Below are 25,047 nucleotides of genomic sequence, written 5' to 3'. Positions count from 1 at the left end.
TAATGAAAGGTGAGGGGACCAGCCAAGAAGCCTCAATTTAAAGGTTTCACAAACCAACTACAATGCTTGGTCCGCAGCCAGTGCATCTCATCCGGAGTAATACCACTGTAAGGGAATGGGCGATGAAAACGCTGGACCTCTCCTTTAAAATATCTAGCTTAGCGACTCTGTGTTAGTGCATCGGCTGAAACGTATAAAGCACTATACTATAGTTCTGTTGTTAACACCTGAAATCTCAGCGCAGTCACACGCGTCTTTACCTTTAACAACTTCATGCAGGTGGATTCATATCTTGGTGGAATACTTTCTGTTTGTTCATCTGATTTTGATGTGTATTTACATCTACAAAATAGACTAAAAAATGTTTATTTAAAATAACATCAGTTAACATTGATCGATGATTAAACTTGTTTTTGACGTGAGGTGATGTCCCTGTGATTTTTTTCCCCCGGCTTCACAATACTTGAGATTCTTTACAGTTAAAGGAGAATATAGTTTTTTACGAAGACCATTATTCCAATTAAGAAATGCAATATACTGTATGCAGCGTTCATGGCAGCAACACACTGTTCTTTGAAGGCTGTTATTCCAGCTGAAAAGCCACGTATTTCACTTAAATCGACAGTCGACTTGAAAAATAAGTCATTGTAGTAAAGCTCCTCTGAAATATAAATATATCAGAAATGCACCTCAAAATACATTTCACCCTATTTTTCTCATGTATGTATATGTAGAAATTTGTTCTATATGCGGCGCATGTATTTCGAGTAATGTGCAAGTATTTAAAATGTTGCACTTAATAATTTTGCTGCAAGAGCGCCAGGGAGGGAGGGAGGTAACGAGTGAGAGAGAGAGAGGGAGTGTGTGTGTTCCTGGAGTATTTCGGAGTAATTACGGTGCCCGGTTCATTCAGAAAGTGGAAAGTCTGTGGATACAGAGACGGCATTTGTACATTCAGACTATGACATATGAAGTGATACAGTCAGCGCGCTTATAGACCACCGAGCGCCACTGGAAATGGACAAACCGGAAGGTATGCACCATCCCATTTCAGTCTATGTCAAATACAGTATTTACTTGCTGAAGTTGTTACTTGCGGTTTAAGATGCTTAATAGGTAAAACACAGCACTCATTTTAAAAAAAAAAGGAAGTGAACATGAGGCTACTCCTGTGTGAATAACGGTACAGTCTCAATCGGCGCTTTGCCGAATTATTCACACACATTAACTGTTACTTCAGTTACAGTTAGCACACCCCTTATTTATATGCACTCATTTACAAAGTTATAGTGTCTGCCGAACTTTTTTTAGAGTATCCGTTAGTCATTAAAATTTGCATTTGTAAATTACAGTTGCATAAATGTGAATCATTAAACTAGATTGGTGAAGAGTGTAATTAATCTAAGTGTCTGAACTGCCTGTAAGCATTCAACGATCACCAATAAGGTTTAGGACCCCCCTCCCTTTAATTTAGTAATTAATTAGCCTATTATTAGCAGGCCAATATAACATTAATAACTTGCACAAGTTGTTTACCTGTTAATTTTGTTAATATTGCATGGCTTTTAGTATATGGTACCAAAAACACAGCAACGGTATTACAGACCTAAGTGTGTAAAGGCATATATTTAATATTTAAGCCTAAATACAATACAATACAATACTCGTAAATTACGACTCCACAGTAAAAAAGCTCTGAGTAACTACGACTATCGTGACACCTATAAAACCAATATATCTATATTGCGTTAACTCAGTGATGAAATTATTCCTGCAAGCAGAAGATAACGTGTAAACTGGCGTTTATTATTATGAATGGGGTGTTATATCTGCCTAAATTCACTACTTTCACACTGCCACACTTAGGTCTGTATCAGTGTGAAAGTTTTTTTTCCTGGCTTGGAAATATGTCAGTCGGTTTAAACGGGGTCTGGACGGTGTAATAGCACTGCTATATTTGCACAGCTGCGGCTGATGAAGGAATATAGCGTTAAACAAAGTAAAACAAAAGTAAGTTATGCAGCACCTAGCAGGGGAGTCGGTTCCATCCTCGATGATTTCGGTCAGTGATAATTCTGAGCTCCGCTCTCATTTTCCGTGTTTGTCTACGTCACCTCAGTCAGACCCCGCCCATTCTGCTTACTCGCGGCGTCTGATGGACAGGTAAACACCGCACTACGTCTGGCTGTTAGTAACCCACCCTGAAGTATAGCAGCAATAAGTGTGACACTCTGTGTCACTTATTCACTCTCTATAGGGATGTTTTGCAGCTTGATGAAATAGACAGATGAAAATAATACATCCATCTTCTACAGTATCTCCTTATGCTGGTCAGGGTCACGGGGAGATGAAAATAATGGCAATTAAAATCTATTCTAAAATAGGATTTAGTTACTCAAAACATATCTCAAATCAACCCTCAAAATCTGTTTCTATAAATTATAGCATATATCATATTGCTCTTTGTGTATTTGATAGTTTAAGCTTGACCCACATCCTGAGGGGGAGCTGAAATCAGACCTCTTAACTCCTAACTCCCTGTGACTCACCAAGTAAACGTGTTGCTCATCACCATTTCAACTTTCATCAGTGGACCAGCTGGCAGGCTTTTAAAAGAATTCCTGACCCAGAGAGACATGTCCTATCAGTGGGACGCTTCCCAAATCAGAGTTCTGTGGGCCCTTGTAGGATTATGGTGCCCAAAAACAGATCCCTGGTCAGTCTCAGGTCCTGAGCAGGCAGGTCCCAAACCATGGAGTCCACCGATTATCACTGATAGCTTGAAAGTCTTCTTTACTAAACACTGAGTCCATGATATTAGTTTAGTCATCCATCGAGGACGATTAGTTACAAGTACCATTCAGGGAATTCAATTCAGAGAAATTTCTTTATTGAATATCCATTTTTACCAAGTAATTTACAGTCTAAAGCCGGCATGCGTTTTCTATTCAGATGTGAGAAATTATGCAACAGGCCTGCATCATAACTGCGAAAATGTGAAAACGTTCCCAGCATCTTTGATGGTAGGTTCTGTAATGAGCCTGCTCACAGCTGTATGCCCCCCCCCCAAAAAACCTCTTTTATAAACTAAAGGAGAATAATACTTGGGGGTCAGCAGGGGTCTCTCACGTCATTTGTCATCAGATATTTTCAGAAAACAAACTGTTAGGTTTTACGAAAACACAAAAACCAAAAGGAGGCCCTAAATAAAGCCAGCACAAAACCCAATAACCCTCCCCATCTGGAGGAGTGCCCCCCCAAAAAAACCATGTGTCTGGATGGACGGCTTTCTCCGGAATTTTGGCAGGCTGTGATTGGTCAGTATTTGCTCAGGTCACCACTCTAGGTATAAAGGTGCCATCAGTTTATTTTCTGCTTGGAATGGGGTAAACTCAGAAGCTCTGCGGTCTGTAATATTCTACAGCTCTCTATTTTTATCACCAACAAGCCATGTAGCAAGTCCAAAAAGGCCCGCATCTGTGTAGCATTGAAAAGTGCAAACTTCTATATGCCTAGTAAGGTGCCTATGGCTTGGGGGTGAGTAGAGAGCTTTCAGATAGGGTGACCAGATAATCCATGTCAGGGAGGACACTCTGAGCTAGGACAGGAATTGTAAATTACCATTTCAATTAAAAGGACCTGGATTTCACTTGAGCACTGAGTTCTTGCTGTGTGCTGATTGGTCAGTCTCCTATAATCATGCACGTGTCACTCATGCTAATGTGAAACAGCTGGATGAGTCTTTCAGTCAAGGAAACAAACCAGTCAAAGCACAAGAAGAGTTTAACTATTTAGCCGAGCACAGGAGCCTTTCAGTTTGAAATTAGTTTGTAAAACCCGAAGTAGCTCAAAGTGTCCTCCCTGACATGGATTATCTGGGCACCGTAGCTGTCAGAGGCTTTTGCTGTAGGGTCAAGAATGAAAAGGGAGTGGACAAAAAAATGCGGGGTGGAGTCACAGGCAGTGGAGCTGACGCTCTGTGGATGGAGTAGTTAGTCCCTGATAGTAGCATTAGCTGCAGACAAATTCAATGCCCAAAGGGATGCTGGGATACTGCTGAAGGGTGTAGCCAACACGCCTCACACTCGCTCGGTAACAACAACTGACGTCTGGCATGCCGACAGTTGCTATAGCCACAGCCGAACAACTGGGCCAGTATAGCATGGGGAAAGGTCAGAGGTCAAGGGCGGCGGCGATCTTAATATCTTCCACAGCATAGGGTTTGCTAAGAGGCACGTGCAGCTTCAGTACAGAAACCCGTTTGAATGAGTGACAAGGTGAAGCTATTTTACTGCTGTGAAAGTATCTAAAACAATGTTTTTATTAATTTTTGTAATTTCTGTAATTTCTAAAATAGTTCCTTGGAATACGGCTTTCAGGTAATAATTATGAATCCCAGCTGGGTTTTTCTCTCCCTGCTAATGTTCCTTTTTCCATTTTTTGTCAGTGCGAACACACACTCAGCTTGCTTTCCATCACGCCGCCCAATAAAAACTTAGCTGCTGGGTTCGTTTCTAACTGGGATCAGAACAATAACATTCCCTCAGGCCCGGTTGTCCAAACCTTCACCCAGCCATCTGCCTGGAGTGAGCACACTGTCAGCTTGCAGGCACTGTGCTCTGCGAGACTTTCTCTGTCTTCTGTGTGAGCCGTCTGCTGCGAAGTTCTTCCTCTGTCTCTAGCCACACAGCGTCTGCGAGACTTTCTGATGGTTTGAGATACACAGCTTTGATGTCGTTCTGAAGGCTTCTGTCTGTATTGACATGGAGTCTAGGATCATGTTTGTCTTTGATCATGAACAAAGTGACTGTCAGACTGTAGGTTTTTGGAAATGCTAAATCCACCCTCTACTCACATTGCTGAGGATTTGACTCTGGTTCTCTGAGCATCATAATGTACATTGTAGAAATGCCCATAATCTTATCTGATCCCTCTTTCCCAAGTGCTGAACCAGCTCATCTTGGACCTCCGGGCCTTCCTGCTGGTTCTGGACAAAGAGACTCTCACTCCCTTCGCTCAGGAACAAAAGACATCCATCTCTGATCTCCTGACCGTATTGGAAGATGCACCAAGTATGTGGTTTTAGGGAGAAGACTGTGAAAGATCTGGTATCACAGAAAATGCAAATTTCTACGTCAAGGAAAATAACCCTATAACCAGATAAAATGGACACAAAACGATTCTTGATTTCACACAATGATTCTTGATTTTGTTTGTTTCTTTGCCAGTGGAGGATGCCGAATACATGATCATGACTTGTCCTTCAGGGAACTCAACCAGCCAGATGAAGATAAATGGAAGATCAGACACGGGTGTGTTTCCATGGCGCGTTGCTGGGTTACATTGTCTGTCCTCTTCTGGTCGTTCTGTTATATGGCTGCACTGCATGGCTCAGGGTAATTTGTGGTCACTATGCAGCATCTGCGCTGGTCTTCTGCTTGCAGATGGCGTGCTCTCGCCTGCGGCGGGCCTCAGTCAGGCTGAAGAATCCTCCTGTTCGTTTTCTCCTGAGCGGCTGCTGGGAGGGGTGAGTCCTCTGTCGAGGACACGCATGGTCACACACATGAGTGCATAGGGTGCATGTGCAACCGGCCATAAAAAACTACTTCAGCAACTTTCCGAATGTTTCCAGCTGAAAGGTATTATTTCTGTTTTTTTCCGTGAAATTTCTGCGCCTAAATAGCATGGTTAACAAATCACTTATGACATCAGTCTCTGCCTCGACAACTTCGCCAAAATTCATTATGATCGCCACAAGTCTCTGAATGGTCATATAAAAACACTGTCATCAATGCTGTAGTGGTATCTTGGTATGTGGGTATACTGCTATACAATATAATTGCACATATACCCTCCTATGACTGATACGCATTTTTGACATTTTTTATGTGGGTATACAGTCATTGTTTTATACGTAGGTATACCTTAAATACCTGTGTGTACCTACCACAGTATCCACCACTGGTTGTCATAAGTCCTACAGAATATCCGGAATACACAGTGAAGTTCCCACCCCCCACATAACCCAATTTGATTGGTCGGTTTTACTGCCACTCTGCACTATACATTGATATTGAAATTTCTGCGTCTAAATAGCATGGTTAACAAATCACTTATGACATCAGTCTCTGCCTCGACAACTTCGCCAAAATTCATTATGATCGCCACAAGTCTCTGAATGGTCATATAAAAACACTGTCATCAATGCTGTAGTGGTATCTTGGTATGTGGGTATACTGCTATACAATATAATTGCACATATACCCTCCTATGACTGATACGCATTTTTGACATTTTTTATGTGGGTATACAGTCATTGTTTTATACGTAGGTATACCTTAAATACCTGTGTGTACCTACCACAGTATCCACCACTGGTTGTCATAAGTCCTACAGAATATCCGGAATACACAGTGAAGTTCCCACCCCCCACATAACCCAATTTGATTGGTCGGTTTTACTGCCACTCTGCACTATACATTGATATTGTGATGGGCTCATAGAATCCTCTAGAGTGAGATCGCCATGTCATCAAAAGAAGGAGGTGCCGCATTTAGTCAAACAAGTCATGCAGAAAATGTAAGAAGAATACCCTGAAGGCCCAGACCAATACTGTCAAAAAGCAGTAGTTCATCCCAGCCGCTAGGAGGCAGTGTAACATAAGCAGGCATTTGCAAGGTTATGACACCCATTCCTACTTTAGGTAGAAATAAGAAAGAAGAGATGGTCCATCATGTTCCATCTTACTTAGCAGATGCTTTTATCCCAAAGCAGCACATTTTGGGCGGAGAAAGCAGGTTTAGACAGTCCCTGGGGCAACTGGGGATTAAGAGCCTCGCTCAAAGATCCACTGGTGACATCAGTTTGCTGAACTGGCCATACGATCAGCGTCCTAAGCCACTGAGCCACACAGCTCCCCCCATCCCACCAGCATAGTCTGACAGCCGTGATCATTTCGCTGCCAAAAACCCAACCGTGCTGTGAGCCAATCACTGCTCTGTTTTGCTTTATATTCCTGCCTGAGTGGTCTACACATGCTAACAGAATCCAGTTAATAGCGTCTCGCAGAGTTCCAAAACAATGATTTGGTTTCTTCTGAGAAAAACACTTACAGAAACACATAAACCATTATGAAACCCTGACAAAAAAGGCAGGGCATATGACTGAAGTGTTCCTCTGATAAACAGCTGGTTTTACAGACTATTTGCTCTCCAGAGCATTTGGCTCATGATGATGCACAGGAACAGAGGTCTTGATGAAAAATGGCTTGTTTTCGAACATTCCTCTATGAGACAAAGCAACAGAGGAGGCTGGCACCACGAACAGGATGGTGTAAAACATTGTAAATTAATGTATTTTTGGTAGCTTCTGTATGAGCAGGTACGAGGGTGTCATTTAGCTGTACTGCCCCACTATATTAATATGTATTAATCTGAATTAATTAAAAAAGCTATAGCCATACAGACTCTTCCTGATGGTAGGCACAAATCGATGGAGGTGACCTGGGCTAAGAGTTTCCTGGCGCGATTGTCTTGTCCCGTCCTTCAGCCTGGCCCAAGCGCTGTTAGCAGAACACTATCGGAACGTTAATAAAACAGCACCACACCACCCACCACTGCTTAGTGTGGTTTCTGAGAAGCACAGAATCATCTCTGGCCCTGGACCAGGACACAGGCAGTAACTCCCAGCAAACTTTTCCGCATCCCATCTCTGCCGTCGGGCTGCCTGGCCACTGGAAAATTTTTCCAGTATACCCAGCACAAATTCTTCTGTGGGACTTTGAGACTCCACTCTGGCTGCTTGTTAGACCAAGTTCTGCTGGCATTTCTGCCTGTCACACATCAGAAGTTACGTTTATTTGTCTAATATTACATCAGAATGTCTTCCCATTGCTACTAAAGGAATGTAGTGTTTAACCATGAAGAAGCATGTCAAGAATTAAGAATGTCAGTAACACAAATAATGTAGTAGCACACTCTAAATTAATTTATTAATTAACCAGAACGTAATTGCCACCATGTTCATTCATCATTAATCAATCATATATTTCATGCAATTATTATATTTGCTGATGATTTGTAACTGAGTTACTAAGATACTCGTGTCCCCTCAAGTAAAGTGTTAACAAAAGTTCTTTCAACTCTGCGTAATTACTTAAAGTTAGTTACTGAATTCATTGCAGAATCTTTTATGCTGAGGATGCACATTAGCATTTATTTTAGATCATTTGAAAGGTTTTGCAGCACTGTAACCCGTGTGGAGACGAGGGTGCAGGCATGTCCCACTCGAGGGGTGAGGCTTACTGAGGAAAAAAGGGGGGGGGGGGGAATATACACAAAAAGGGTGAGTCAGGAGGCAGCAGTCCCTTCAGAGCAGCCTTCTTCCAGTATTCTCAGGCCGAGAGTCAGAGGGCACCACAGCTCGCCCTTCCTGTCTCTGTCACCAGGTTCCCAGCATGGCTTTAAGCTGAACTGCCCCCTAGTTGGGGCATTGGGTGCTAGTTGTTGGTGCTCCTTGTGGCCAATGATGAGGAAACCATGGTTACCGTCAGCCTATGGTGCTGATCGCCCCCTGCTGGTACACAGAGTATCCACTGGAGGACCATTTATAAATATCATGAATTTCCGAAGGCTTAGAATTGCTGTTTATTTACAAAGTCAGGTGCAGTCTATTCATTGCATCGTGTGGATCTTAGTTGTTGGAGTGGTATTGTTTGTGTGGTGCCATTGTAGTGGTGCCATTGTAGTGGTGCCATTGTAGTGGTCCACAAAATAATGAATGACCATTTCGCAATATCTCTGTGGTTGAGTAATCAGACCGTTACAAATAATTGTCTAATTAAAACACCTTAATACCCAAACCCCACAATACAGTCACAGGTTTAGCTGAATCAAATTCATTATTGAATTATATTATCCATCATAGATGATGCAATACTGCTGTGTCACTCTAGGGTTATGAAGGATCCAGTGCCCCCAGTTGCATGATGCTGAAGGTCACGGGAAAGAGCAAGGGAAATGGGTGGGTGGGAGGGTAACAGGAAGAATATCAAACCCATGACAGGAAACCCCCCCTCACCCCACTTTCTTCAGAAAAACTGTCCCACGCTGTCCAAGCTTTTATAAACACTCTCAGGAACTTTCTAGGAGTTAAAAAATCGATGAATTATTTATTTTCAGTTTTTGATTTGCTATTTTTGTATTTTTTATTCTCTATCTGATGGAATATTGTGTTTGTGTGTGTGTATGTGTCTTTGTGTGTGTGTTCATGTGTGTGCAGTACGTGCACGTGCTCTGCGATGGACTGATATCCCGGGGTACTCCTGTGCTGCCTAGGGTAGACCACAGGCCTCCTACCAGTGCTGTGCTGGATGAGTTTGTTTCTGCATAGCTGTTGCTTGATTTCACTTCAAATTTCTGAAATAATTATATTCTCCCACTTCACTGCTTCAGAACCCAGATCCAGTGGAGCCATCTTTCTTCCATATCAGCTTGGAAAGACTCTGCCATGAGGGGACAGAGCTGGTTGTCCCTGTCACTGGGATGACAGGTATGTATTATGAGGTCGCCTGAATCACCATGCCTACCATTTGTAATATAGTGTGGGTTAGCTTGTTTAGTTCAGTGATGGTTTGGTAAAATGGTTTTACCGTGTTTTCTCTTAGGTTCTCGTATTGTGATTAGCTTTCTGGATGCTGCAAACTTTCCGTCATCTAGTTCAGCACATTTCTTTGCTCAGTAATTTTCCTTTCTTTTGGGTTTCGTGGGGAACATTGAGTGCCTTTTAAAGTGTGTGTGTGTGTGTGTGTGTGGATTATGTTTATATATTACGTTGTGGGGACCCCACAAACACCTGTGAATGAGATCAAAAAACTAGAAATACCAAAAGTCTCATATTTTGTTTGGTTGCTTATGAGTAAGATTAGGGCTGGGTAGGGGTTAGGGTCATAATTTTGGGATTAGAGTTCCCCATAGAAATGAATGGAAAGTCCCCACAAAGATATAATTACAAACCTGTGTATGTGTGTGGAAGTAAGCATGCAACCCTGTTCTCCCCACAGTTGAGGCAGATTCCAGTGCCAGTCTGTATGAGTCATATGGGGAGGAGAAAGATGATGATGATGAGGAGGACTCAGTGAAGGACCGGGCCCACTACCTGAAGTGGACCACCTCATTGCCCTGTGTCCATCCTGTTTTGGAGGCCCGCCTCTCTGGCTTTCTATGGAGGAGGCGCTGGCTTGGCCAGTGGAGCAAACAGCTGTTCGTCGTTCGCAGCCGCATTCTGCTGGTAACCCCTCGCACCATCTACTCAAACCCAAACTTAAACACAAAGCTTGACACAGAACTACATGGAGGACCCCCACCAATGTCTGTGCCCCTCTCTCCCAGTGCTACAGGTGTATGAGGGACCTTCGACCTCTGCTGGAGCTGAGTCTGGCAGGCTGTCGTGTGATCTGCAGGTCCAAGCCCAGGAGGAGGGTGCCACACCAGCTGAAGTTGCTGGCCAGCTCCCAAACCCTGGTCCTGGGCTTCCACAACTGGCTGCAGGCGCAGGAGTGGCGGAAGGTTTGGAGGTGTTTACCATAACATTGCAGCAACATTTGACCCCAACCATAGACAGATAAATACCTTTGTGAATAGATCTAACCCCTCTCGCTGTGTCTAAATGCAACCCCTCCCCTTCCATGTAATTAGATGAGTCCTTGCCCTCTTTGCGTACCCTTGATTAAATGTACAGCGGTACCTCAGAACTCAAATTTAATCCATTCAGAACTCCAGATCGAATCCTAAAAAGTTTGAATTGTGATCAAATTTTCCCCATAAGAAATAATGGAAAACCAATTAATTGGTTCCCGGCCCCAAAAAATTACACCTAAATATGTTTTTTTTTTTTAGCATTTAAACACAAAATGAACCGGATAGAACAAGAAGAGCATATACTGTACTAAACATATCTAAGCACATTTATCAAAACAGTAATTTGTAAAGTAAGAAAATTAATGTATCCAAACAATGTGTCCTGCCCCGATCGTCCGCTCCTTCCGTGTGCCACGCCCCCTCGTTAACCCCATGTGGAATCCCCGTGTGATCAGCTGTTTCTGGTTGTCGTCATGAGTTCTCTGTATTTCATCCGCGTTTCAGTTTGTTTCCCCAGTCCGGTCATTGTATTGTCTGTCTGCGTTTTGCCTGCCTTACCTGTAATTAAACCCCGTATTCCCCGATACACTGACGTCTGCACCTTTGTCTCCGTTCTGGGCACGACAATATTATTATAATTAAATGTATTAATGGTTTATTATTAATATTAAAATAACCTCTTCTTGTATCCTTGATTACGAGTCCTTGCCCTCTCCATGTATCCTTGATTGAATGAGTCCTTATCCTCTCTGCACGCCCTTTCCAGGTGATCGAGGAGGTGAGCAGCACTGAACACAGCGTCTCTGTTTGGCAGCACTCCAGCAGGGTAATGACGTCTGTTCCTCCATTAGGCTCCTTCTCAACTTTTTATTGGGTCTTGTGCTACTGAACCATCATTACTGTAACTGATTAATAAATCTTGAAATTTATTAATATACAGTAAAATCCACTTATAACGGAATTCAAGGGACCTGGCAAAACAGTCCATTATATCCAAAGTCTGTTATGCCCAGAACAAAACTACAGGACACCATTTATTCATGCCACACCCCCGTTATAAGCAAGTCCACTATAACGGGATTATACTGTATATTATTTCCTTATCGTTTGTCTCACCCTGACACCCTCCTATAGGCTTCTGTTTCCTTCACATATGTTTTCCAGTCTGGGTTCTGTCCTTGTCCAAATTGTTTTTAGAAAAAAGAAAACAGTAATAAAGTGTAGCCTTCATCTTGCTGCATCTATAAATATTTATCTGCAAAGCTTTCAAAGCTTTTTTGATCTTATAATTTTACTCATTTGAAGAAGGGATGTGCAAGTTACAGCAGTACAATCTGTTTCAGGACCTGTATGTCTGTAAGAAGCATGTAAAAGTATACTCTAATAAAGTATACTCTAATAAAGTATACTCTAATTGCTGGCCTGCATTGATAAAAACGGGGTCCGTTTCACCACCAGTCCAGCGTGATGGTGCTGTCCTCAGTCCATGTCTTGATTTTCAGCTTTCCAGCTGACATGTGTGATCCTGGGTGTATCAATGACCCTGAGTGTCTCCATACACCAACTCTTACAGATCAGGGCAGCACATCCTGACGATTCCTGCTCAGCAGAAACTGCCCCCAGTGCAAAGCCCACAGGTAAGCCCAGAGATGCTGCTGAACCTTACATTACCATGGGACCAGCAGCAGAAATTCAATTAAAGGAGTGAGTCACATGAATGTGTTTGGGAGGGGGTGACCTTACACATGGAGTAAAACTGTATGTGTGTGTGCATGTCTCCCACAGCGCCCCCTGGCTTCCTGAGTGTGTTCATGCACTGTCAGTGGCAAACGCTGTGGTGCCGGATGGAGGCTGGGGCCCTGCGGATGTCCCGCGACGAGGCCAGCGAGGCAGGTCCATGGCACAGCCTCCCGTTGCGCGGTTGTGAGGTGCGACCCGGCCCAGACACCCCCCTCGCCCCCCGCATCACCGTGACCCGGTGTGGGGACCAGCTCGCTATCCTAGAGGTACGAATCCCCAGATTAAAACAGGTGTAACTGGTAAAGCATAAGAATGTAAATGAAGGATCCCTCCAGCTATTTGATTCCTGTTCACCTTCTGCATTCAAGGGTTTGCTGCCATTAAACCATTTCATCAGTAATTTCAGTTAAGGGAAGGAGTCTCATATTCATCTGAGCTTTACACAAAGGAATAGTATTTAAATATAGAGCGTGTAACTGACTTGGATTAAATAACAAAGGGCCTGTACTGTGGACGGCAGCTTGACGGATAACATTTAGCATTTGTACATTTTTCACATATCCCATCTTCTTCTCCTTTGAAGCATACACACAGATATATAGTGTTGAGAGTGATTCTTGGGCTTTGACCGCACAGTCATGCCGTTCATCCAGTGCCCCTGGAGCATTTTGGAGGGTTAAGAGCGTTGCTCGATAGCCCAATGGAGATGTGACTATTCTACTGAGCCTCAAACCTGCAACCTTCCGATCACAGGCACAGGGCCCTAACCCACTGAGCCACACTCCCCTGATTCATGAGACTGCTGGGCTGTGACTGTGGGGGTCCACATGAATAGTCAAGATTCAGTAGTCAATGAGCTGCGAGGATTGCTGGGATTGCTGCGAGAGAGTGGTGTTGAGCTGCAGCGATTGTTTGGGATTGTTTTTTTGGAGTGTTTTGAGTGTTTGTGTGCTTTACCTGTTTACGTGGGTGGCTGTTTATTTCTATTTATTGTTCTTATTTCGGTCAGCGTGAGTGCTTGTCTGTCCTGTCTGTTAATCAACAGCGCGATTATTACCGACGGAGAGCTGCGGGTGTCGCGTGCGCGGCGTTTTTCTGTCCGCGTTTAAACTCCGTAACGAACACCCGCGGGGCGATTATAACTAACAACATCTAACGTCGGTATCGCTACCAAGCGTCGGAAAAGGACAGTTGCTCCTGAGCTTTGCTCGGTCGCCAGTCGGGGCCGGGAGGACATTTTCCACTTTTTTCCCGCTCCGGCAGTAGCCTGCTGTGAGGGGGTTTTTGTGGTTTTTCGACCTCCCAAGAGCAACTTCGATTTCGCCTTGTTTTTAGTTCATACTTGGTTCAGGCAGAAGTTCTTCTGGTAAGTAGTAGTAAGTTTATCAGGTTTAAAATTTTTAATAAAATAATAATTAAGTTCCGTTTTAACACAAGTAATAACTTATTTTAGTGTACTCCGCACGTTACTGCATTTATTGTTACGCAAATTAATCTTTATAGTTAAATACACTATATAAATTTACTGGGCTGGGAGTACGGGGTCATAGTGAGTTAGTTAATTATGGGGCCAGCTCAGTGTTGCGTTTGCAAGATGTTTGCCCTTCTGGACGTTAGTGTCCAGTCGGACTTCATCTGCGAGCGATGTAAGCTAGTGGACTCACTCATGGTCAAGGTTCGCGACCTTGAGGAGCAACTGGCTCGCATCCAATGCAACAGTGAGTTAGATGAGCTAGTTGATACGCCGTTTAGGGAGACGGTGTGTACGCCACTAACGGGGGGGAGGGAGAATGAAGAGCAGAGAGGTCGAGAGAGCTGGGTGACCGTAGGTCGTAGACGCAGGAAAAGGCGTACACACGTTACAGAGGCGGCATCACCTGAGGTGTCTGTGTCTAACAGACCTTCCAGATCGTGTGGACAAGCTTTTGGCCCCAGCTGGGGTGGATCCAGTTGTCGTGGTGCATGTTGGCACCAACGACATAGGCAAGGGTAGAAGGGCTGTTCTGCAGGATAAATTTATAGAAGTCGCCAATAAGCTTAGAAGCAGAACGTCCATGGTGGTATTTTCCGAAATACTCCCCGTGCCACGCGCAAGTGAGGCTAAGTTAGCTGAGATAAGGAGATTAAATGCGTGGCTAAAAGGATGGTGTAGGAAAGAGGGGTTTAGGTTTATGGGGCACTGGAGGACCTTCTGGAACAGGTGGGACCTGTTCAAGCCGGATGGGTTGCATCTGAACCGGAGGGGAACCAGTGTACTGGGAAGGCGTATTTGTAGAGTAGTTGAGGAATGTTTAAACTAGGGACTGGGGGGGCAGGGAGGTTAGTTAAGTATGTAACTGGGGGGAAACGGAAAGCCCAAAAAAATCATATTATAAGTAGGCACTGTAATAAGCCTACCCTTTGTTGTCTGTATTTAAACGCCAGGAGTATTAGGAATAAAATTCATGATTTAGAGGCTCTTATCTCATTGGACTCTTATGATATTATAGCAATAACTGAAACGTGGTTGAGTGATAAGGATGGACAAGAATATAATATGGATGGTTACACATTGTTCCGTAAAGACCGTATAGGTAATAAGGGAGGTGGTGTTGCAGTATATGTAAAGGAAATCTTGCAGGCAAGGGAGCTTACTGATATAAGTAAAAGTACGGAAGCTATATGGGTAAAATTAGATGCTAAAAACTCAAATAGCCTAATTGTCGGTGTTTGTTACAGAGCACCCAATGTAGCTGCTGAGGAAAGCAGATTGTTATACAGTGATATTAGGATTATGAGCAATAAAAATGATGTGGTAGTTATGGGTGATTTTAATCTACCGGGGATACAGTGGGACATTGTTGCTGGCTCTTCTGAAAATGAACTTGAGATGGTGGAATTAGTACAGGATTGTTTTTTTACTCAGTTTGTTAACACCCCTACCAGGGGAGATGCCATTCTTGATCTTGTTTTGTCTAATAACCAGGACAGGATTGGTAAATTAGATGTTTTAGAACCACTTGACAGTAGCGATCATAACATGGTTAAATTTGAGGTTAAGTTTAGTGCCCGAAGAGCAAAGTCCAAATCAAAAATATATAATGTTAGGAAGGCTAACTTCAATTGTATGAGATTAAAACTAGAAACCGTGAACTGGATGGAGTTAAATAACAAAACTGTTGAAGAGGCATGGGAATTTTTTAAAAGCACATTATTGCAAGTACAAGAGGACTTCATACCTGTTTCTAGCAAGAATAAATCTAGGAAATTGCAACCTAGGTGGTTTAATAGGGACATAAAGTATAAAGTAAGGAGGAAAAGGGCTTTGTTCCAGAGATGGAAAATAACTGATGATGACATAATAAAGCAAGAGTATCTAAATCTACAGGCTGAATTAAAAAATGACATTAGACGAGCTAAAAGGAATGTCGAAAGGAAGATCGCATTGGAGGCTAAGGATGACGTTAAAAGTTTCTTCCAGTATTTTAACTCTAAAAGAGCTCTAAAAGCTGAAATTACTAATCTGCAGGATAGTAAGGGTCTTATAATTGAAAACGACATTGACATAGTAAATGAGTTCAATGATAGTTTTGCACGGGTATTCACTGTCGAGGACACTAGTAACTTACCAGTTCTTATTACTAATTCAACATCGTCTATAACTAATATATATATAACTGAAGCTGATGTTTTGCAAAGCCTAGCTAAGCTCAAAATAAATAAATCACAGGGCCCTGATGGCATCTTACCTATAGTGTTAAAAGAGATGAGGGATATTATTTGCCGACCCTTAACATTACTGTTTCAAAAATCCTTATCTGAAGGTGTGGTACCTTCTGATTGGAAGCATGCCAACATAACGCCCATTTTCAAAAAAGGGGATAGAAGTAATTTGTCAAACTATAGGCCAATCAGTCTAACTTGTATAACTGGTAAAGTTATGGAGGCTATAATCAAAGAGAAAATGGTAGATTACCTGGACTCAAATAACATTTTGAGGGATAGCCAGCATGGATTTAGGAGAGGTAGATCCTGTTTAACAAATCTGTTGGAGTTTTTTGAGGAAGCTACTCAGGAAGTTGATGATAAGAAGGCCTATGATGTCATCTATTTAGATTTCCAAAAGGCTTTTGATGTTGTTCCCCACAAGAGGCTCTCACTTAAACTCAAAGCGACAGGTATTTTAGGAACTGTAGCGACTTGGATTGATAACTGGTTAACGGATAGGAAGCAGCGAGTAGTTATAAGAGGCTCGATGTCACAGTGGGCCTGCGTTCATAGTGGGGTACCGCAGGGTTCAATTTTAGGACCACTTTTGTTCCTAATTTACATAAATGATATAGACACCAATATATACAGTAAACTGGTGAAATTTGCAGATGACACCAAGGTGGGTGGTGTAGCAGATACTGAACTAGCGGCTCAGCAGCTACAGCGGGATCTTAATTTAATTAGTGACTGGGCTGACACCTGGCAGATGAAATTTAACATAGACAAATGTAAGGTACTCCATGTAGGGAGCAGAAATATAAAGTACAGGTATTTTATGGGACCTACTGAAATAAAGGTAGCTGATTATGAGAAAGACCTTGGTGTGTATGTTGATGCTTCCATGTCTCATTCTCGCCAGTGTGGGGAAGCAATAAAAAAGGCCAATAGGATGTTGGGGTACATCTCCAGGTGTGTGGAGTTTAAGTCAAGGGAGGTAATGCTAAGATTATACAATTCCTTGGTGAGACCTCACCTAGAATATTGTGTACAGGTTTGGTCACCATATCTTAAAAAGGACATAGCGGCCTTAGAAAAGGTGCAGCGTAGGGCCACAAGAATGATTCCTGGTCTTAGAGGAATGTCATACGAGGAAAGGTTATTTGAGCTAAATCTGTTCAGCCTCAAGCAAAGGAGACTGAGGGGGGACATGATCCAGGTCTATAAGATTCTAACAGGTTTGGATGCTGTTCAACCGAATAGTTACTTCAGCATTAGTTCAAATACAAGAACTCGTGGCCATAGGTGGAAATTAGCGGGAGAACATTTCAAACTGGATTTAAGGAAGCACTTCTTTACACAGCGTGTAGTCAGAGTATGGAATAGTCTTCCTGATAACGTAGTGCAAGCTGAATCCTTGGGTTCCTTTAAATCAGAGCTAGATAAGATTTTAACAACTCTGAGCTATTAGTTAAGTTCTCCCCAAGCGAGCTCGATGGGCCGAATGGCCTCCTCTCGTTTGTATAGTTCTTATGTTCTTATGTTCTTATGAGCCAAACCAGGACCTCTTTCTGTGTTTCCCTAGGCGAACAGCGAGGACGACAGACAGCGGTGGCTTGTTCTCCTGCAGGAAGGGGCCGCTCGGTACAGACTGTCACCCCACAATGCACTGAGGCGAGCTGATGTGCCGCCACACCCACTGACCATTTGGGCACACAGGCCACACCCCGACTTATATGGAAGTAAATCTGTGTCATCACAATTTGAAGTTCATATGCCACTGAAATTCTAACATTGAATACTTATGCATTGGAAATATGCATCGGAAATTCGATGGTCCGAATTCACATGCAAAAATACGAGGTTAAAAATACGAGTTATACATCCGGGATACCAAGGCTAAGAAATTGAATCTGTGGCTGCGTTCGACTTGGGCTTTGGTCTGTCTGCAGCTGACGTGACAAGAGCATCTGGCTGGTGGAGTATAAACTGACTGCAGCCAAGTCGGACAACTTCTTCTCCTCATAGTCTGCGAGACCTGACTGCAATGGCAGCACTGCCAGAAGGGTGTAGATAAATCTATACAAATATCACCTGCAGGCACATTACTTCTTTTACAATAACCAACTCCTGATACAAACTGTTAGCAGCGGAAAAAAATAAACTATTGTGTATAGTGGCCCTGTGTAAAAAGATAGCTGCCAGGAAAAAGATCAAATACATGAATTTCAAGGAATCAAAGTTTTTATTGTCATGTACTGAATACAATGCAATTCTTACTTGAATGCCTTTTTCACAAACTAGGAGCGCAACATTACAGTAACTAACAATAAATAAACCACTAACTTACGTGTATTTTTAGAGCATTTATGTCGTTTATTTAAAGTTTATTTTACCAGGTAAATTAACTGAAAACCAGTTATAACTGCTTTACGTGATATTCGGGAGAAATGGCAGATAACGCCTCGGAACTGCCTGGGATACAAACGTCAGGACCTGAATGCATTGCTGTTGTGCTGTAAGCGGCTGCATGAAGTCGAACGCAGCCACAGATTCGATTTCGTAGCCTTGGTATCCCGGATGTGTAACTCATATTTTTAACCTCGTATTCTTGCATATGAATTCGGACCGTCGAATTGGAGCAACTTTGAAATATTGTCTTTGTACTTTTAACCTCATATTTTTGCATGTGAATTCGGACCATCGAATTTCCGATGCATATTTCCAATGCATAAATATTCAATGTTAGAATTTCAGTGGAATATAAAATTCAAATTGCGATGACACAGATTTACTTTCCATAGACTTACTACACCCGCCCCTGGGAATACATATGGCCATGGGGCCTTCTGACCCCATCTAACTCGCAGCTGCAATGGGAGGAGGGACTTGGATCCAAGGACCCTGCTGGCTAATCCCGGCTCACACAGCCTCTGTGCTCTTGCTGTCCCACAGAAGCCTGAGGAATCACACGCTTCCCAACCCGGACACGCACACTGCTGATTCCATCCCTGAGTGGCAAAGCCCAAGCCCACCTCAGCTGGTCCACTGTGATGCATCTGTGGTGCGTCCCGTCCTGGGAGGGAGGGATCTTGCAGTTAAAAGCCCTGTGTAATCACCAGCCACGTTCTGCTGCTCGCGCCCAGATGAAAAGCTGGCCTATTTTATCTAGAATAATAAACAACCACAGTCTCATCTGTGTTAGGTCCAGCACTCAAGAAGTGCCGTCAAAAGAGAACCAGAGAACTGGAACCGGTACAGTAGTGCTAAAGATCTCTGCCAAGGTGAGTGGGGGGGTGGGGGGGCTCTTATTTTGAAATGAACTCCACGGTTGACTCCACAAAACACCCCAGTAATTAGCAATTAGTCATTCTTTTTATTCATTAAACACAGCAGGGAGAAACATTTTCCATGAGCAAAACAGCTCAGATTCGGCTGGTGAAAAGCACTTCGCCTCAGTTTCTAATGTTTAGCAAATACTTTTAGCAAAAGCTTCCCTCCTATATGAGACGTTATCCTCATTAGTTTGAAAACTGTGCTTAATTTAATTAAACATGATGATGCCGTCTGGGACACGAATTGGGTACTCAGGGATCTGGAGTACTGCTCTTTGACCATTATATGGTTTAATCTTTAGTAGCACATGTATTAGACTGAACCCAAGGTATAAGGTGCGCATAACAGGGGATATGCATTTTAAACTTTCTGCTTGAGGTTCCACAGTGGACCTGTAATCCTGCTTTACTACTGCTCACATCTGTGGTGCTGTGATTTATAAGCACAAGGCCAAGGTTGGGTTTCAGAACCTGGACGTTTGTTGCTCTGTGACGCAGCAGTTTCTGCTTGGCGACAGCTGCAGTCAGATTAGCCGCTGCCAGGTGTGGGGCAGCTGATGGTATCGTCTGCTTTCAGGCAGGACCATGGTGACAGCCTCTGCAGGCAAGACTCAGACGCACCACATTCCCGGGTCGAGGGACCTGCACCCCAAGGTCGGGTCCAAAATGAACCTGCTGACGGAAGGCAGACAGCCCAAGACCGCCTCCTTGAGGAAGTTGCAGACCATCTGCTCCGACAAGACCCAGGTACTACTCACACGAATATAAACACATGCGTGTACAGATGCAAGTATACAGTGGGCTCCAGAAGTATTACCATCCCTTACTGGAAATGCACTAAAAATTCTTTAAAAAAATAACAATGATGTATATAATTTAGTTTTATGGTATTTTAGTGCATCTCCAGTCATGGGTGCCTATAATTCTGTTGATGTTCATAAACAGACTTGTCATCACAGACAGATATTTACCAACATGCACACATAGATACACATGTAGACAAACATGCATGAATATGCACGCGCATCTGAACACAGGTGATCACTTGTGCTGGGACACACACACACTGGCAGAGAGTCACAGGTGAGAGAGCTGTTCCTGATTCGGCCCAGATCAGAGCAGTACAGGCTTCCTTACCCATGACCTTTCTGGGACACGTGTGCGCAACATGGGATTACTCACAGTCACAGGAAGGAGGGATGGGAGAGGAGGAGAGCGAGAGAAAGACGCAGAGAGTGAGTGTGTGAGAGAGTGAGAAAGAGGAGAGCGATAAAAGGAGGAGAGGGGGCAACTGAAGCAGCTGCAACTAAAATAAAAGCTGCCCCATACTCTGAGCTGGCGGCCATGTTTGTTTCACTGAAAGCTGAATCTGCGTTTTTTTCATTGTGAGCCCCCCTCCCCAACTACCACCATCCCATTTACTCAAAAGTGTCTACAGATGGCTCAAACCTGTATATGTTTTCTAACTGGACCGTTTCCCACTCCAGTGCTACGTGCTACAGCCAGTTACGGCAGCCAAAGGGCCGAGTAAGTCTACGAGCGACTCAATCAAAGGCAGGCAGCTCATCGTTAAGTGTTCAGGCTGGTCCAGTGGTTTGTTTAATGTGGGAGCCAGAAGAAACGTCTCCAGGTTTTAGTTATCTTGGTGTGCAATTTGTCTCATTCGCCCTACAGGAAATCCCTCCATAACAAAGCCAGATCCTTCCCCAAACATAACAGACACTTTCAAAAATATTCCCAGAGAGCGCCCTCCCCATCCCAAAAACCACCAGGCTGCCACTCAGTTCTGGCTTTGCCTGCACACACAAAGAGCATGCTCCTTCACAACAGGGGGGAGGGGAGGCACTTAAAATCTACCATATCCTTTAGGTGGGAGTTTGCATAGCATATTCCGAACTCCACACACCAGTCGTATCACTGTGGAGAAGACGGTGCCAGGGTGCTCGTATCTTCTGCGCAGTGATACGATCGGTGTGTGGAGTTTGGTAGAACAGAACAGTTCCTACATCAAACAGCTTACTAAGCAGTCAGGATTATCTTCAATAAATGGGTCATGATTTCTGGTAAGAGACATTGCTGTTGGATTTTTTTCAAATGTATTTTTCTGACGCTTTTTAATCACCATCAGAAAGAATCCAATTATTTCTCCAAAACTAGGCAACTCCCAGCAGAACAACCTTGATGGATAGATAGCAATAAAGCCTCTCTAAAACTGGCCCTTTAAGCTAAAAGTCCATCCATCCATTACCATAACCGCTTAATCCCAACTGGGGTCATGGAGCCCATCCCGGGAACAAGAGATGCAGGTGGGAACCAACCCTGGGTAGTCGCCAACACACCACAAGGCACAGACCCACAAAGGGCCAATTTAGACTCGCCAATCAACCTGCCTGGAACGCTTTTGGACCGTGGGAGGAAACCCATGCAAACAAGGGACGAGCGTGCAAACTCCACACAGAAAAGACCCAGGACCGAATTCAGGACCTTCTTGCTGTGAGGCAGCAGAACTAACCACTGTGCCACAATGCTGCCCTAAGCTATAAGTCATGATTGTCCAATGATAGTTTAGGTAAGGAGCAATCATGACTGCTACCTTAAGTTAACCCAGCAAATTGAGAAATCCTGCTTTGTGGAACATCACCCTGGTCTAGACTGATTTAGCGTTGTCCACTTCCAGGTCACAGTAACTCTAACTTGGGGTGGGCCCTGGTTCCGCATTCCCACAATTCCCTGAAATCTCCTGCAGGTGGGGTGGCTAAACCTTCTGCGCCGAACCACCTCTGCCTGCAGCTCCTTGAAGAGGTAACCTGCCTTTCCTGTGGAGAATCACAGGCTCTTTCACAGAATGGTAAGCAGGGTCTGTCGGACCTGGTAGAAGTGACCACAAGCTGGGAGAATTTCTGTTGGTCACTTTAGACCCTGGTTTGTACAGTATTACTCTATGAATCACCGTGGTCACTCCATGTGTTCATGTTGTTTTGTTACAGGAAATGAAGGTCCCTGCTTGATCAACAGTTCAGCTGCTTTCACTTCCTGATCTCTGGAAACACGCATCACACTGCTGTGCACGTAGAGATCGTGCCTTTTAATTAGCTTTTAGTTTTGTATCTTTTTGCATTGTGACACCGCTGCACAAACACACACAATGCAGAGCGCATGTTGTAGTTTTATACAGTTTTGTACAGTAAGTGGAGTTTTGTTCAGGGGATGTGGTATCATGACCAAGAGGTTGCAGAAGTCCTGGGGTGTGTGTGTGTGTGTGTGTGTGTGTGTGTGTGTGTGTGTGTGTGCGGGGGGGGGGGAGGTGGGGTGTTGGCTTTTCATGTACACAGTGCACATGAGTTTGGAAATGGCTAATTTGTCTGCTCTGATATTGTCTTTCGTGTGTTTTTCATATGGGTAGCTCTTGTGTTCCATTTCAAACCCCAATAAAGAATTTACCCATTTAATGTGTCATTTAAAAGGATTCCTGCTACTCCTTCAGTAGTTTGCAGCTCTAAACAAATTAGAGATCAGCAGCAAAAGTTTTTTTATCAAACACACGTGCTTTCATTGGGATTTAAAAATGTGCTAACAGATCCTTCAGTACACTCTTGTCCTTTTATGTAAACACTAATGTTTCATTTTATATCTTTTACACAAGCTCTATGGTGCGACAAATAGCTGAATTAATGTTGCTATCCACTAGAGGGCAGTACACGGAGGCAGAGGTGAATTAAAGGCACTTCGCTGAACTCAGACGTAAAAGAAGCAGTTCCTCATCCGAGACCATATAGTACGGAAGAGGATTAGGGCCACGTGAAATAAATTTCAGAGAATTCTGAGAAAAAAAGTCAGAATTCTGAGAAAAAAAAGTCAGAACTCCTAACGTTAGAGTCAGACTGGCTGCAGACCTCAGGTCACATGAAATACACCTAATTTAAAATAATTGGTTGTCAGACATCACATGAACGAATGTCACCTGTTCAACTCACCTCAGCATTGGTGTCTACAGTCACTTGGCCAGTAGAAAAGCCACTTTTGCAAACAGTGCTTGCTACAAATGCTATTGCTAATGTTAGACCTGCTGGCACGATAAAACCAAGGTTTACTTTTTCACCTACCTTTTGCTCTTCCAAATGTGCAATGGCTTCTTCTGAAACTCCACGAATTCACAGGAATGCTGCCAGTTCTGTCATTTTACACTAACAATTTTGCCCCTAAACTCAGCGTATTGCATGTGACCTGAGGTCTGCAGCCAGTCCCTTACTATAATGTCAGGATTCTGACTTTTTTTCTCAGAATTCTCTGGAATTTATTTCACGTGGCCCTAATCCCCTTCCGTAATTTAGGCCTACGTCGATGTTTCTAATTCTTTAAGTAAGATCTAGGGCTTGTTGGTTATCATAAATATGTTACTACATTTACCAACAGTCTCAGGACTCTAGCTGTCATAAATGCCTTTTTACATTAGAGAACTACCGAGAGAAAAACGCGTTGTGTCAGTAGGCTATATGCTCTTTTAAACGTGTATATTTATTTGAATTAAGTTGGATCATTTTTACAAATAATAATGAACAGCAAAGGAAAAGCACTGTAAAATACCGTGAATATATTCCATCTTTGGAATCGCTCTGATTGGTAAAAAGTAGTTTTTTCATTACATTATTCAATCAAGCAAAATAAATATTATTTTTTAAATATTGTATTTAAAAAATCTATATACAATTATATTTACGTGTTTTAAAAACATATATTAGATTATATGATATGTTAATTATACTTGAATGCTATAAGGCAGCTTTTTTAACATCTCTGGAACCCCTCGGCCACCACCTGCGTACCTGTTATAGTAAATAACCAACTCATCAGCCTCTTCATTAGTTGACTCCGGTGCGCTTATGGTGGAACAAACATAAATAAACAGAAAGACCACCTGTCTCGAAGTAGACCAGCGCTTCGAGGTCTGCGAATTTAAAGGAGCAGTGAGCCATATTTATATGAGCCGATGGCTGTATTTTCAGTTACGCGCATACAAATCTATCTTCATTACAAAATGTAAGGTAAGCCTGTTGGGTTTTGTTCCATAATATATAATATAACGTTAACATATACTACTAACAGAAGTGCAATACCACATTTTACGCAATAAAGGCTTATTGTGCAAGATGATTTGAAATATCTCAATTATTCCCAGTTAAGGTCACAGCTGGACCGAAAAGTCACACAGACCTACACAGCAGACTAGGACTGAGAAAAGCTAGGCCTAGTATATACTATTATCTCTATACTATTTTCTGCTGTTTCAAAGTACATTTTAGATAAAAGCACAATTAAACAATAATTAGGCCTAATTATGCGCAAATCCCTTATTGACACTGGGGCTTGTCCAGGGCTAGGTCTGATAATATCACGTAACATCAAAGACGCATGTTCATTTTCACATGTTGAACACGCTCACTTGTAAATGAATTCAGATAGATGCATTAACAAATCGCCGCTTTATGGATTTCATCCATATATGACTTACCGTTAAGCATAACGGACACCTATCATCGCGATCACAATCTTACTCTACAGTAGGAACAATAAATCGCACAGGCGCATCGTTAAATATGGCTTGAAAGGTGTGGGGGGGTGGGGGGTGGGCAGACAAACAGTTAACGCAT

General features: G+C 43.1%; 1 protein-coding gene across 3 annotated transcripts; it reads left to right on the top strand.

Moving 5' to 3' along the window:
- The first annotated feature begins 607 nt into the window (after positions 1-607).
- On the top strand, positions 608-22,667 carry LOC111842041 (actin filament-associated protein 1-like 2). 3 transcript variants are annotated; one of them, XM_023808273.2, is made up of 16 exons: positions 608-1,033; positions 4,944-5,072; positions 5,229-5,312; positions 5,445-5,527; positions 9,453-9,549; positions 10,061-10,287; positions 10,389-10,565; positions 11,404-11,463; positions 12,211-12,274; positions 12,423-12,643; positions 17,650-17,708; positions 19,020-19,128; positions 19,270-19,348; positions 19,977-20,146; positions 22,146-22,201; positions 22,387-22,667. In XM_023808273.2, the coding sequence occupies exons 1-16, from the start codon at positions 1,018-1,020 to the stop codon at positions 22,391-22,393; spliced, it is 1,638 nt and encodes a 545-aa protein (XP_023664041.1). In that variant the 5' UTR covers positions 608-1,017; the 3' UTR covers positions 22,394-22,667. The 3 variants fall into 3 exon arrangements, with proteins under 3 accessions (XP_023664041.1, XP_023664039.1, XP_023664040.1); XM_023808271.2 differs by having other exon boundaries at positions 17,650-17,738; XM_023808272.2 differs by having other exon boundaries at positions 609-1,033; positions 17,650-17,738; positions 22,146-22,247.
- Positions 22,668-25,047: the final 2,380 nt, after the last annotated feature.

Source organism: Paramormyrops kingsleyae, chromosome 7, assembly GCF_048594095.1.
Source record: "Paramormyrops kingsleyae isolate MSU_618 chromosome 7, PKINGS_0.4, whole genome shotgun sequence".
Taxonomy (NCBI): domain Eukaryota; kingdom Metazoa; phylum Chordata; class Actinopteri; order Osteoglossiformes; family Mormyridae; genus Paramormyrops; species Paramormyrops kingsleyae.
Note: the sequence above shows the minus strand (reverse complement) of the source record. Positions and strands in the feature narration are given on the sequence as shown.